Source organism: Panthera onca, chromosome A2, assembly GCF_046562875.1.
Source record: "Panthera onca isolate mPanOnc1 chromosome A2, mPanOnc1 haplotype 2, whole genome shotgun sequence".
NCBI classification, from domain to species: Eukaryota; Metazoa; Chordata; class Mammalia; order Carnivora; family Felidae; genus Panthera; species Panthera onca.
Genome location: NC_138340.1, coordinates 99,079,893 through 99,096,157, shown reverse-complemented (window position 1 = coordinate 99,096,157; position 16,265 = coordinate 99,079,893). Strand labels below are relative to the sequence as shown.

Below are 16,265 nucleotides of genomic sequence, written 5' to 3'. Positions count from 1 at the left end.
TTTTCCCCTGGAATGCAAATTCTAGATTCATATTACACCAGAATAGCATTACACAGCACTCTTGTTTTGTTTTGCTTGAAAGTTCAATATTTTCTTTGTCTTTAAGGAAAAAATTCTTTAACCTCATTGCAAATGAAAGCTTTTGTCGACACTTTCCCATTTAGTAAAAATAGATACGTTTAAGTACAATTGATTGATAATGTAATATTTAAATAAAGATAGCATAAAAATTTAAAGAGATTTATCTGAAATACAAGATATAGATTTTTGCTCTTTGATATGTGCCATGATGTTCAGGAATACTTCATATATAATGTAACACATTATGTACGTAATACAATGTAGCTATACCAGAGATATATATCTTGTAGAATAACTTTGAATATCATGAAAATAGTACAAATTCGGATTCACTTCAGCTTCTTTAATATATATACTATGAAGGGAGCACAACCTCAGCCTCTTTAATTGGCTACATTTTAACTAAAGAGTAATAGTATACACTTTAAGTGAACATAATGAAAACTGGACTTTTTGTTTGTTTAACAAATTCCAAATTCAATGCTAGCATGATGCATTGGACAAACTTTCCATTCTCGTGAAATTGGTGGGAAGTGCCATGCTTTATCACAGGATGGGTGGGAATTCTATAGCTCTCTGAAAGAGCCTGGATCATTAACTAAAGCGGCCCATGTGTGGAGACAGAAGACCAAATTAGGCCCTAAGGAAGTCTTACCAAACTCCCACTGAAGTCAGTGGAAATTTGCAAACGCACTTGAGAGGGCTCTTGTCGCCCACAGGTCATGTCAATAATTTCACTAGATCTTTAGACACACAAGTCAAAAAAAAAAAAAAGAAAAAGAAAAAGAAAAAGAAAAGACAGAAAAAGGAAAAGAAAAGAAGGAAAAAGAAAAAAAAAAAAACCCAAAACACCCAAACCTGTAAACCAAAAAATATGTACCTCTCCAACATCGTAGATCCAAATTCGGCCTTCTGAGTCTCCAACGGCAACTTCTTTCCCGGCTTGAGCCCAACGAACACGGTTTAGGGCAGAAGCCCCTTCAATGGCCACACTTGCTGTCGGGACCTGTCAAAGAGGTTACAACAGCAATAAAGAATCTCTGAATATGAATTTAGATACACAAATTTACCATGATACGTTTAACTGGGTGAGTCACCACTGCCTTCATGTGCATGAAGTAATATACATCCCTGTGCAGGGGTAAAAGGATTCATTGTTCTTAAATCATATGCTCCACTGAATTAAGGGGTAGAGAGGAGACACTTTAACAAAAAAGGAAAAGAGGGAGAGTCTTTTTCCATAGTCAATGGGCAATGAGTGACAAATATTTCTCCGGATTATGCAGGGTGTACATCCAACATACAAACACAGCAGCTAAATGTGATACTTCACGATCAGGTCATGATTTATGGATCGATGGAGAGAGAGATTTCAGGATTTACCAAGATTAAGGATACTATAAAAGGCAGGAAGGGGGTTTATGGTGGAATAAAGGTCATATTAATGTGTGTCTTCAGGGAAAAAATATGTATTGATCCCTCAAAACCTCATCAGGGAAGGGATGATCAGAAGAAGACAAAAAGTGCAGGTGGAAAAGCTTCAAAACCTCAAATTCTCCTCTTTCTTTTTTTCTTTTCCTTTTTCCTATTTTCCCCCTTCCTGTCAGTACCAGGATGGACGAAGCACTCTATAAGTTTGGAGATGTCCCCAGGCTGATACCCTGATGGACTGCAGCCCCTGTTTGTAGAAGAGGCCTTCCATGTCCTTTAACAAACACTGAAACCTGCCAATGCTGATAATTACTATCATACTAATTATTGAAATACACTGAGGTGCTGAAATGGAACCTGCAGCATTTATGACAAGAGCCGTAGTATTCGGAAGACGTTTTAGGGGGCCCACCCCTCTGTATCAACAGTCGTGTAAACTCTTGTCTTTAAGTTTGGAACTTTATACCTGATGTAAAGATCGCATCTCTGCTTCTTCTCCAAGAACGTGGAATGGGAAATGACAACAGGCCATTAAAAAGCAAAAGAGTAAATGTTGAAACAAAAAGAAAAAAATAGAGTGAAAGGAGGGCCCTAGAGATCATCTCATGCCACTGTTTAAGACCTGTGTCTCCTAAACAGGTCGTTTTAGGATGGAAACTCGACGTACTGTGCCTCAGCTCTCCCGGCGTTCTGCTATTCAAGGAATTGAAACCATCTGTTTATGTGAGATTATTGACCCAATACCTATCTTTAAAATAGCAATAAAAACTCCATCATATGTAAGAATCTATGTTTAAACTTAATCTTGAAATCAATAAAAATTCTTTTACCTGCTTAAATCACTGTATGTCAATTGTGAGCAAAAATGTAAAACGAAAGTCCCCAACTCATTTATTTTTTTTAAAAAATACACAATTTCTACAATAAAGGTGCCTGCTGTGCCGGCAGGAGGTTGAATTTTTAACCAAACCTTTCAAAGGCCAAAACAATGTGAATTTAGATGGGCCATAATTCTGTCAATATGCTTTATTATTAGTGCGCTGCTCAGAAAACAAATCTGAGATTCAGCCATACAGTTTTCAGAGTTAGTTTTTAACAGCATAATTTAGGGAGATCGTACAGGATCATACTTTATAAACGTAACTCTGTTCAACATCAGATTTTATCAATGAACAATCACAAAAATTGAATAAAAATGTTGAATCTTAATATGAATGTTAAAAATTAATCATTCAAAATAAACTGATTTCTGATACACTTTAAATTATGCCTGATACATTTTAAAGAATCGTATTTATTAAGAATTAAGTAATATAAAAAACTGGGACAAATACTATTTTAGCCATTTAAAAATACCTTCATTTCAAGTATTATAAATGGTTAAAAAAAAGACTATCACAGCCTATTATATGTGCTAAAAAAGTATCAAATGCATGAAGGAAATGATAAAATATATTTTATTAGTTTTACTCATAATGACCCTTCAACAGCTGATCAATCTATAACGAAACTAATCCATATATTGAACTCTATCTCTCTTACTTCTGTACTTTGCTTTCACAGTTATTTTCACACTTTTTAAGGCTCAATCATTTTAATTGCAAAGACAGGTTATCTACTGCCTAAATTACTACATTGTGTGGAGTGATACTCAGGTAGGTGAATATGAACTATCCTTGCATAGGAGCAATTGGAATAACTTGGTCTAAAGGTACAGTAATTTCAACAACAGAAATCCAACATTCTGAAAGCAGAATTATGGTTACCACAAAACTAAGCAATCTGCATGGCCCATAATGATTTTTAAAAAATATTTATCTACAAAACTTTTATGTGGTTGTCCCTTGATACCTAGAGAAAGAGAAGGGAAAAATTATATTTGGCAATTAATTTCCTTTTTGACAATTTCATTGTGGACACGTTAAGTTCATTTTACCTAGAAAGCAGACTACAAACAAAATAAGAACAGCTACATAGGAATTATTAAGGCATGGGTAGAACTCACTCCACTGCATCGTAGTTGGGCATCACCTAAACATCATTTCTACTAAATCTGATTTCTGATACAAGGGGTCTCCTAAGCCAACCTGGAAAACGTGTGTCTTTTGGTTGATTTAAGTGAATGAGTTTATTCTAGCAGATAGAAGCAATATGATTTTAATCAACAGTGATGAAAGATTTTGGGAAACCATCACAATGTGGAATAACAGCATCTTTCTATGAAGAGCAATAATGTTATGAACATTTCAACATCCAAAATATGATGGGCATTGCACACATTTATGCCTTTTGCTTATTTTCAAAGATACTTCATCACATAACTCTTATCTTTGTCACACAATTCTTGTAGCCAAAAGAAAATAAAAAAGACTCAAACTGAAATATTTGAAAATGTAACTATTTGGCAGTGGTGAGAGATGCATATAATTTTGCAAGTTACAGAGGCTCCATAATAACACCTGAGGGATATTTCCCTGCCCCCTCCCACAGAAAATACTAGGGGGCCTGCTCCTCCTCAGATCCTCCAGCTATAGGCTTCCTAATTAAAAAGGCTGAGCTGCTTCCTGCTCAAAACACTTCAAAAGACCTTTCTCTTGTTCTCCACTTGACATACAGTTTACATGCTTGTTCCCCTTACCTGTCCCTTCTTATTTACGGAGAGGTGCCCTGAATCAGAAGCCGGGAAGTGCTGAAGAGAACGTTTTATTTTTCTAAATCGAAGGACATTTAATATTCATGTTAAAAAAGACACAAGCCTTCTCCCCAGTAGCTGAGTTAGCACCTCAGTACTGTTGAGGGTGTGGGCAAAAGGAAAAATGCACATGGCAGAATTTTTTAAAACATAAATGTATATAGCATAATTTTTAAAAAGAGTATTTCCTTATTATTAATTCCCCCCTTTTAAAAAAAGGGGGGGGGAGGCCATTTTTCACTTCTCTGAATGTGACATGTTGATATCCCGCTTTTTTTTCAAACACTAAGTTTAACATACATGTTCAGAGTTGCAAACTATTGTAAAAGTCTGCCTGTAAGTTCAGCATTTTAGATGAAGATGATTTTACCTTGTAAAAATCAAATGGAGGATGGATCTAAACATAAAGGGTCAACAGAATCATCTTTTATGAATTTAAAATAGAAAGTGTACCAATAGCAAACACTGACAAATAACCCTTTTTAAAAGCTCAATCTCGAGTCAGCGTCCACAAAAGCTTACTTTTCCAAGTGCTTGCCAATGGAGTTATTTCAACACTGCTCTGAAATATGCCTGTGCATCCTTTCCCGCAGGGAAAGGCGTGAACACACAGCGTTTTGCTTTTTGCAAAGAAGGGTCGTCCATTGTCCAGGATCGGCCACGGTTTGGGGATGACGTGAGATGAAATGATTTGGGGCCAGTGCATCTGCCAGTTCCCTTCAGAGCAGTCAAGAAAGGGGGTCGGCAGCCCAGCTGCAGTTGAAGGGTCAGTCCAAAAAAGGCCGTTGGGGAGAGAGAGGGGGAGACGGTGAGAGGCCGGCTGCGCCCTCCTCCCAGCCCTCCCCCCCCACCCCCCAACTCGGGCGCCTGCGCCGCCGCTCACCTCGGTGTCATTGTTGAGGTTCCAGAGGTCCAGGCGCCCCATCCCGTCCACGCAGGCAAAGAGCGCGGGATGCACGGGGGACCACATGACATCGTACACATAGTCTGCATTGTCTTCAAAGGAGTAGAGCGGCTTGTTGTGCTGTAAAGCAGAGAGACCGTGAAGACTTTGTGGCGCTGCCGCTGCCTCGGGCTGTCTAGCGAGCCTAATTAAAAACTTTGCACATTCACAAAGTGTCATAAAACTTCCCGAGATGAAAGTCCTCGAAAAGGTGAACCGCAGCTTTAATGTGACTAGAACTGTCCAGTGGCATAAATAAATACCGGGGGGCGAGGGGGTGGGTGGGAAGGGGGGACTCTTAGGGGACTGGGGGCTGGGACCGGCGGGGGAGGCGGTTTCAGACACAGGCGTACGAGACATTCCATGCAGGTGGACGGGGCTGCCCATTAGCTCGGAATTCTCGCCAGGCTACGCTCCGCGAGTCGCTCGGAGCCCAGACCCAACCGCGCTCGGCCTGCGGGGATCAGACCCGCGGGGATGCTCTGGAAGCCCCCGCTTGGCCCGGCGGCCCCGGACCTTTTGCATGGAAGGCAACGCCTGCCACCTCGTGGTCTTTTTCTGTAGCTGCATGTCTGCTTCCAGGCCAACTCCAGGCCAAATTCATACTTTAATGGTTCCTTTGCGGCGGGAATGGGAACACATATTTTGAAGGGATTTGTGTAGCTCTTTTGGGAGGTTAAAAATCTCGCGGTTCTAAGACCCTAGTTTCTCTGCCTCGTCAGGTGGACTGGCGTGGCTCAACGTAGAATCCCTGAACCTTCACAGATGATGAACCACATTTTCTAGATCACCCAGTATTTCCAACAGCCCTGAAATTGGTGTTTTGGGGGAAAACATTAGCACACCCCCACTGCATACAAATGCTTCTACTCCAGAGGGATACAATAAATTAAAATGGCACTCTTGATTTCCAGTGAATATTGTCACATCAAAATAGCACAGAAGTCAGAGGCAAGTTTGAAAGTACACCAGAAATAAAACGTAATTGGACTTCATGAATTATTCATTCCATCTGGCTTGTCTTATTCTAATTTCTGCATAATGGCTTTACTAATCCCTGATCAATTAATGTAAAATGAAATTTAAATGATAATGAAAGCCCTAGAGATAAAAGAAATTAAGTATTCTTATATCCTCTGACAGAAATCTAAACAATGGGAGTTTTTTTCCACAATGTCTTCTTCATCCAGTCAGCTGTCTGTATTCTCTTCCTGGGTTCGGCTAAATGCCTGTGCAGGCCAGAGGAATAAGATCAAAAAATATAACACACAATATGAACAATCAAATCCTTTATGCATAGAATGTGCAAAGAATGTTTCTGTAGGTAACAGCTCCAAATGTTCGAGTGAACTCCCAATGTGTATGGGTAGCAAAGGTAAAATGCATAGAATGCACTTGCTGATGTGAAAGTGAGAAAAATCAGTGAGAGACAAAAACCTAGAGCAAAGATTTGTTAGGGTAGTAACTGTAAGTGATTTCTCTTTCCATGAATTATATCGCTTTGACATTGCTCAGAAATGAACACAATTCTAATACTATTATAGCAACACAGAAGATTTTAGATGGGCCACTGTGCATGCAGGGGGTAGGCAGTAGATGTGTGAGATGTGCTGTATTTGCAAGAAGTGTCTAATGGGGGAGTGATTTGAAAAAGAACATATGATATTGAGACCTCAGAAAGAATTAAGTGGACATCAGCCTTACATTTTTGTATTTTAATATTCTATAACTCTTTTATGCCAGAATGTTTATCATATACCATGCTTGCAGTGTGATTTTGAGGTAAAGTTACTTGTCAACTTGCTATTTACGAATAGCTTCTTTCTTCCTCTCGAGCTTTGGACTAGGTGATTCAAACTTCCTTCTCCAGAGAATCTGAATATCCAGTGACACCTTAAAGTGGCATGATTGTATCATTTTTCCTTACTGAGATGGAGTAGCTGGTCCTTCACTGACCACTTGTAAATATTAAATTCTAACTCTTAGTAAAAGACTATGCCCACCCCAAATTCTTGATTTTGTAGCTAGCCAGTCACTATTTGTTAAACAACATGAGTGACACAATTTTCTCAAAGTCAAAGCGTGGAAAAGACATACTGAAAAAAGTCGATTCTCAGTATCCTCTCTCAATAACCCAGCTGATAGCAGAACTGAGTATACAGAGGTCTAGATACAGACTTACACATCCAGACAGACATTAAACACAGATCATATTTACGATCCTTGTTTTGATCAATTATAAAACCACCCAACCTTCAACAGCCATTTTCTAGAAAGCTGATATTATTTGATACATTAGTTCTCCCAATAAATTACCCTGTTAATCTCTACTTTGCTTCTTTCCTTTTTTTCTTTTAGTTGCTGCTTCTGTGAGAAACCCAATCAAAATTGTAATACTTCCTGGAGACTTCACTTTTTAAACATCTGGAAATAACAGCCATTGTTCATGCTACCAAAATCCAATTGTCTCATGTTTAATAGTATTGTATTGAAATGCTAGTACTGTCTAGGTTTTTCTCCAATTTCCTTATTACCCCAGCCTCTAAGACTGAAGCTTGCATCGCAAAAACCACCGCCACGTTATTCTAGGCTGCAGTGTGGGCAAGTTTAGGGGAAGGAAGAAGGGCATACGTTTTCAAGGGCTTTGTTTTAACCTTGATAGATTCACAGGTTGGGAACGTCTTGGTCAGGATTGAACCCACTGTCAGGGGACCAAGTGGACTGACAGCTAGGCACCACTAGTTCCTGAGTACAGCATTGTGTGAGCTGTAGGCATGAGCTAACACCCCTCTTACATCCTTAGGCAGTGCTATTTTGAATATTAGCTGTACTTTTGTTGATCAAGGAATTCTTCATTCTCTTTTCTTTGGGGCTCAAAAGGTAACCTGAAAACCTCATTAAAAGTTTGGTGATGAGTGCACTCGTCGTGTTGAGCACCTGGTGATGTATGGAAGTGTGAGTCACTGTATTGTACACCCGAAACTAATACAGCCCTGTATGTTAACTAACTGGGATTAGACTAGAAACTTAAAATTTTTTTGCCTCAAATGCTTACTGTAAAACATTTTAGAGTAGATAAATAAATCATGAAATATCAACTTTTTCATCAAATGTATCAAAAGCATCAGGATCTAAAGATTCTGTTTTTGAAGTTTGAAACATAAACGTCTGCATCTACAAAACTGCTGTAGCTTTATCACCGGTATTAGAATACTACGAGTTTTGAAAAGGTGCACAGTGTGGCGACAGATCTGACCAACGATTTTTGAGGAGGATCCAGTCATATCATTTGTGTATATTAAAACTGCAGAAGCTTGGGGATTTTAAATATTCACTCTGTAAAATACTCAAGGCCATCTAATAAGCTAAATATGGCTTCACAGCACATTACTGTAGAAAGCGTTTTTCAAAACCTTCAAATTTCATGAGACAAAAACCTCTTCACCCGTGTGTCTCCATTCCCAGTGCCGTGTTTAGTATCAGCACACTGTTAAAGAAGAGAGACAAGGACGCTGCACTGTTACCTGACGCATTGCATGTGTGATGACACATGCCAGTGAACTAAAGCCACGACACCCTGTGCTTTAGACGAGTTTCCGTGGCTGTGCCAAAAATCCAAAAATATCCAGACACAGATCAGCTTGACTTTAACATCCTGACTCGCAGAGCAGAGAAGCGGGCGGCCAGTCACCTCCCAGACAGACATGAAGGGCAGGGAAGGGTAAATTGTTGGGTGTTTGTTCTGCATGACTCTACACACACATTGTCTAATTTAATCCGCATAAAATCTCTGTAAGGTAGACGGTATTTACAGAAAAGAAAATTATAGTTCGGGAAAGTTAGTAGCTTTCTCAAGGCCACGAAGATTGTAAGCGGTGGAGGTGGATTTGGTTCTCTGGTTTTCCTAGCTGTTTAAGCACATCCTTTATTGGAGGGAACCGTGTGGTCCTCTATAAGACATAGCAGTGGTCTTCGGTCTTCAGAGCAAATACAGCAGCTCTGTTACCTGTCGTTCTATTCAGTTCAACCAATATTTACTAACCACATGCTGTATATAACTTGTAGAAAGGGTTAAAAAAAAAAAAAAAACACCCTCACAGAATGTCGGTTGCATTTCCCGAGTTGATTATTAATAGTCGTGAAGACGTTACCCATACAATTCCAAGCATCCTTAGCACCTTTTGACACCGGCAGAAATCTTTTTCTTCAAAAAACTGGGAATAGGATGGAATGGCCCTTTTGCCAGCAGGGATAAACAGGGGGCCACGCGATGGAGGGTCTAATAAAACGATGTCAGGAGGCAGAGCTCCGGGTTCCAGCTCACCAAATGTCTATATAGCTTCGAGTGAGGGGTTACAATTACACGATCTGAAAGCTGAGGATAACATGGGGAGTGTGGGCCGGAGAAGGTAGTAGGAGAAAGTGGACACAAACTACAGACCATGGAAAATTTCACTGAACAGCCTTGGACCTTAGTGTTTTCATCTATAAGATGGAAGGTGGGAGCTACTGACCTCAAGAGTTGCTGCTGGCTTTCTACGACTCTGTTCTGCACTAAGGATTGACTGGAATAAAGTTTGCAAAAGTTTTTTAGAAAGAGCTATTCAGAGATAAGTATTATAATCAAAGCCATCTTACTTGATGCTCTGTGAAATCCGTTTCAGTGATTTTTAGAAATTTTTTATTTCATAAAAATATACATATAAAAATGTACCAGTGTGGTTTTTGGTGAAACACCGGACATTATGAAAGTAATAATAGGTCTCTTATTTGACCAAGTAAAGAAGGCATAATGGATATTAAGTTTACACGAGAGAAGGAAGCAAGGAGTGAACTCTGTTCCAGAGTGAAACTGTACAACATCCATGAACGTTTTACAATAAAGACTTGATGTCTAGATTTGAGCTTTGATTTTATAAGTATACTTCTGAAAATGACCAGAGCTGCATATTTTTCCAATCAGTTAACTATAAAATCACTTCATGAAAGATTAATTTCTATTTCTGATGTCAGATATATATATACACCGAAGTCACATTTAGAGAATATGTTTGTTTTATTTTCTCTGTGTTATTTATTTTCCTCTCATCAGAATCTCTAGGCATCCCAATAGGGTTTAGAATTTTGAAGGTTGGTGAATAGGAAGATTTGTGTTAAAATGCCTCCTAACGCCTCCAAACACTGTGGTTCTTGAGGTTGTATTTGCCTCTAAATGATTAGCTTTCAAAGCAGATTTAGTAGAAATGTTTACCCAAACCATGAAAATTTCTTTTGGAGTAGAGGGGAAGTGGGGTGGGTGGTGGGGGGTAATGCATGGGTCGGTGGGGAAGGGGCCAGAAAACTAAATGTAGAATTTCTGTATCTTTATTCTGAAATAAAAAGAAAACAAATGGAATCTTACCTTGAAACTGTATCCTGTTGGGAAAAAATGATGACCAAAATACTAAACAATGAGTAATAAGAAAATGTCCTTCAAAAATTGTCATGTGGGTTCCTGTGAAGTAATTAAAATAAATAGCCAGCCAGTTCTTCCAGGAAACATTAAAATGTGAGACCACAATATCACTTTAAAAAAACCACCAAAGGACCCCAAAACTTCAGGCTCACACAAAAATGGATGCCTCTACCATAAAAAGAAAGTGCTTAAACAAACAAACAAACCAAAACTCACAAACCAAACCAAACCCAAAAAATACCAACTCTCTTGGCCAAAAAGAGGTGTTGTGAATTTGGTACTATCATTAGAAAACATTATTTGCAACTTAATTTGGAGTCCTTGTAAAGCATAAAGTATCTTGTATTTAATCGTAATTTCTATGGCTAAATATTAAAACAGTACAGACCATACCTAAATGGCATCTTTGCCTGTTTCTATCATGATCAGAAATTTGAAAGTAGCCATAAACACTTTGGGTGAGTTGAGCTTAACAGCATATGGATAGTGCGTCGGTTTGCCGTTTACATGTATTTACCAAAAATATATTAGGACTTTAATTTGAATTAGTAAATTTACAGTAATTGCAAAGAAATTTATAGAAATCCAGGAATGTAGCATTTGTCTCTCAACAAATGTAGAAGTTTTGCTAAATAAGTACTGAAGCCACATAAAAGGTGTTCTTTGTTGCACTGCCTTCCTCGACTGCTTATTTGCATGGAAGAATCCTCCTAATCCAGGAGGCGCCACCAATAAAGAGGATAATTATCCATATAAAAGAATGTATACATATTCACAGGTTTTGACTAGTATTTGAGTGTTTAAAGCCACGATAAAAACTACAAGCTTTGCCTAATTCATAAAAGGAATATTTCCCGCACTGGCATGATTTTTATGAGTATCAGGTCTACCTAATGGTTTTTTAAATGGGCATTTTCAGGGCACCTGGGCAGCTCAGTAGGTTAAGCGTCTGACCCTTGATTGCAGCCCAGGTCACGATCTCATGGTTCGTGAGACAGAGCCCTGTGTCGGGCTCTGTGCTGACAGTGCCGCAGAGCCTTCTTGGCTCTCTCCCTCTCTCCCTCTCTCTGCCCGGCTCCTGCTCATGCTGTGTGTCTCTCAAAATAAATAAATACACTTAAAAAATAAAAAGTAAAAAGATAATACAGGCATTTTCATAGCACGAATCTGTACAGAATCCACTCAAAAACACTAAACAAACTGGGATGCTCTCTTAAATTGCTGTTTGTATCCATCTCAGCTGCTCTGGCTCTTTCGGTATGTTCTGCCTTCTTGCTTGAGTAGAGGGAGGGCAGAGAGGGTCACTGTATTGCCAAAACCAGGGGCAGCAGAATTGCCTCCTGAGTGCCATGGAGGTGGCTGGTCTCTAGACTGATTCTCTCTGGACTGATAATTCTAAGGACCACGTGGCTGTAGGAGGCAAGGCATACAACAGAACCACTTTGGTTGCTGCTGCCCCAATTCTGTTTTTCCTATGGCTGAGCGGTTTCATATCCAACATGGTATCAGTTAGAAAAGAAGCATTCAGGATATGTACATAAAGATCAGGTTGCTTAGAGGCTGTATTAGAGGTGGGAGGGAAGGATGTTGGTATTAAGGATGAGGGGGTGTAGAAGATGATAACGGATTGGACCTAGAAGCAACCAGAATTGTGGTTGCATTATTGTCTTGGAGACTTGAAAAGTTAGAAGAATGAATACATAAGGCAGCACAGTTTTGTTTAATCATTTATTATTTAATGTCAAATTGTTTAGCTGCATTTTACTAGTGGGTAGATACAGTGGCAGAACATTTCACTCTTTTTTTTTTTTTTAATGTTTATTTATTTTTGAGAGAGAGAGAGAGAGCGTGAGTAGGAGAGCGGCAGAAAGCGAGAGGATGAGAGAGAATCCCAAGCAGGCTCTTGCTTCAGCATGGAGTCGATGTGGGGCTCGAACCCATGAACTGTGAGATCATGACCTGAGCCAAAACCAAGAGTTGGACACTCAACTGACTGAACCACCCAGGCACTCCCAAGATATGTATAATTCTTAAAAAAAGATTTAAAATATATAAAATTATAAACCTAGATACATGCATTATATCTTGATTCATATTTATTTCTAAAGTGCCAGGTAAACATTTGCTATTCTCCAGAGCTAATCTGACATTAGTGGTCTCACTACACTTAGTAAATATGACATTTAGACAAATTTTGTTTTTGTTCAAGAAGTCCCATAACCCAGATTTGTCTAATCATATGGTTTTAAAATCTAATGGTAAAATTATTTAAATTAAAAAAAAATTTAAACGTTTATTCATTTTTGAGAGATGGAGGGAGACAGAGCGTGAGTGGAGGAGGGGCAGAGAGAGAGGGAGACACAGAATCCGAGGCAGGCTCCAGGCTCTGAGCTGTCAGCACAGAGCCTGACGCAGGGCTCGAAGTCACGAACTGTGAGATCATGACCTGAGCTGAAGTCGGAGGCCTAACCTGACTGAGCCACCCAGGCACCCCAAATTATTTAAATTTTTGATTCTACTTCCTGCATCAGCAATTGCTGATCAGCAATATCTCATATATTATACACACACACACATACATGCACATAGAGGGCATATTTTCAAAGGGTCAAAGCAAGTAGGTTTGCACTCCTGTGTCTTCTGGTGTTAAATGTAATATATCTTTTATATTATATCTAGGGGTCTCTGGGTGGCTCAGTCGGTTGAGTGCCCGACTTCTGCTTGGGTCACGATCTCATGGTTTGTGAGTTCCAGCCCGCGTTGGGCTCTGTGCTGACAGTGCAGAGCCTGGAGCCCGTTTCAGATTCTGTGTCTCCCTCTCCCTCTCTGCCCTCCCTCCCTTGTTCGTGCTCTGTCTCTCTCTCTCTCAAAAATAAATAAACATTAAAAAAATCTATCTAATCTAATATTAGTATAGCTGATACTTGTATTTATTTCAATCATGGCATGGAAAAAACCAGTAAGGAGAATCCCACAAAGCAAAAGTTCAAAATATTCTGTTTAAGTGTTTATTTATTTTTTTTTTTATTTTTGAGAAAGAGAGAGAAAGAGTGTGCATGTGCACAAAAGGGGGCAGGTGGGGGTGTGCAGAAAGACAGGAGACCAGAGGATGTGAAGCCTGACGTGAGGCTTGAACTCACGAACCATGAGATTATGACCTGAGCTGAAGTCAGATGCTCAACTGCCTGAGCCACCTAGGTGTCCCTAAAATATTCTGTTTATCTGTAGAACATATACTTCCTATTTTGCAACAGATTTTCTTACCTTATTCTGTTTCACCTAAGCCAAATTGAAATTAATTTCTTTAAAAAAAGTTTTTTTTAATGTTTATTCATTTTTGAGAGACAGAGAGAGCACAAGAGGGGGTGGGGCAGAGAGACAGAGGGAAACACAGAATCTGAAGCAGGCTCCAGGCTCTGAGTTATCAGCACAGAGCCCCATGCAGGGCTCGAACTCACAAACCATGAGATCATGACCTGAGCCGAAGTCAGACAACTGACTGAGCCACCAAGGTGGCCCTGAAATTAATTTCTATTCAAAAAGCAAACAGAAGCTAAACGTGAGGTAAAGAGATTCAGGACATTGTAAATGGCCATGGGAAAATAAACTACATTAATTATGATCCCTGAACAAACTGCAAGTTTAAGAGGTCACATGAGGCTGGCCAAGAGGGACCCACACTAGGGTTTGGTCCCAAAACAATCACTTCGGGTGGTAAAGATGAGTTTTAATTTATCTTCCAACATCAGACATACAATGTAGTTTAAATCAGGAGGCGGGGGTGGAGACATCTTAGAATCTCATAATTATGAAGATAGTGTGTCTGTTATTTGTTATTCTCATTCTCTCTTCAGTATTGTTGCTTGGAAGGAAAAGGGTAGGGAAGGCAACTCATGAAATAAAAAGGCAAATGTTTCCACTCAGGTTAAAAGAGCAAAAGAAAGGATTCACAGCCCTGCTTGCTCATTGGGAAAGCCCAGTCAGTTGAGTGAATCTTAAGTCTCAAAAGTGTTTGTACTTATATGGATTATTCACACCTTCTGTATAAATAACAGCTACAGGTACATGTTGGTGGGTGAATATGGGGGTGTGTGGGTAGGGGTAAAAGGACAGGAAGTATGAACACAGGCTAAGTCTGGCTATGACTTGATGATCACATTCTTGTGGTTTCTTTCAAAGTTAAAGTCTTCTCCCTGAGTGAGCTTAATAAAGGAACCCCTCATCCCCCTCAACCTCCACTCCCTCCCCCTAAAAAAGAAAAGAATTTGATGACTGGCACATGTAGTTTTATCGAAAGCCAATGTTAATGTTTGCTATTTAGTGCTTGGAAGGGAGGGTAAGGGGGACTGAAAATAAAGACGAGAGGAGAAAAAAGTCAGACACCACCTGAACGTCTTGTTTATCAGAAAGGCAGCCAGCAGGGCTTTGGGGTTGTGGGGGGGAAAATGCATTCTGTCGTCCGGTAAGTGTTACTGGCAGTGAACTATTGATTTTGTTAATCTTCTTTCCTATTTTAAGTGTTATGCTTAGATACTGGAATAGCAAAAACTTTAACTTGTGATTTTTATTGTGTTCTGATATTTTAAACATTTCACAAAATGTTAGCAGAAGGAAGTATGCTCAAGTCCCTTTGTTAGAATTATGTAATTTTTAGATGTTTTCATCTCAGTTTAAAATAATCTAACCCATTTTAACAAAGTAGGTTGTTTTACTTAGGATACCCACATGTATTAATCCACCAACAGTGGATTATTAAGGACCTACCATATGCTTTCCACTTTGGGCAGGCAATAGAAGAAATATAAGATCTACCTCTGTTCTTAGGGACTCACAACCCAGGTAGGAAAATGAAAATTGTGAAATAAAAGGAGAAGGATATTATCTATTTGGAGGTCTATTTTCTCAGTTTGTTCCAAAAGGATTTATGGTGTCTTACAAATTAAGTGTTCTATAAAGTTAAGAATAAACACACCACAGAGGCAGGTGGAATAGATAACTTTTACTAGGATTGTGAGATAAGCTGATTATTACAATCTGGTACTGAAACAGCCCTAAATGTCCTGATAACTAAGACAAAACACGTCGTAACACAAGAAGGTATGTAAATTTCACCATCTGAAGAAAGAAAGATTACAAATTCCTCCTCCCAGACACATTTTTTGGGAAAAACTCAAGGAGGAATTTACCATGTCTGTGAATCCCTGGAAAAGAGACTGGCTTTCTGTCTTGTTTATACCAAAGAAAGAGAACAAGGATGTAGCCAGGTGCTAAATTCTGTGGTACAGATGTTCGGTGCCAGAGGAATTCGGAGATTCGGGGTGGGTGGGGTGGGGGAGTGGGTGTTGGTGGTTACCATGGTCTGATGTGGTCAAGGAAGGGATTATCTAGGACAGGTGATGGAACCCGCCTTGAAAGATGCCTAGGCTTTGACAGATGGTAAGGAAGCCCGTCAAGGAGGGGAAAGCAAAACATGCAAAGACCTGGCTGTGTAAATCGGCACGGAATTCCCAGATGAACGGAAAGGTGAAAAGTGGGGACAGCCTGGTGGACTCTGAGAATTTGTCCTAAGGAATAACAGGAAATAATTTGGTTTGTTTAGGGAGGGATTGGGGCCATGTTACGAATAGTCTTGAGTACAGCGTTCACACTTTTTGATGCAACGA

The 16,265-nt window shown here is 39.5% G+C and overlaps 1 protein-coding gene across 3 annotated transcripts in view; it reads right to left on the bottom strand.

The window, feature by feature from the left end:
* Nucleotides 1-16,265, bottom strand: part of DYNC1I1 (dynein cytoplasmic 1 intermediate chain 1) — a 314,065-nt gene that overhangs the window by 17,016 nt on the left and 280,784 nt on the right. For all 3 annotated transcript variants that reach the window (XM_060632523.3, XM_060632522.3, XM_060632525.3), the window contains 2 exons: nt 5,088-5,228; nt 962-1,087 (listed from right to left, as the gene is read on the bottom strand). In XM_060632523.3, the coding sequence (XP_060488506.1) occupies nt 962-1,087; nt 5,088-5,228 (267 nt within the window). The remainder of the gene's footprint in view (nt 1-961; nt 1,088-5,087; nt 5,229-16,265) is intronic.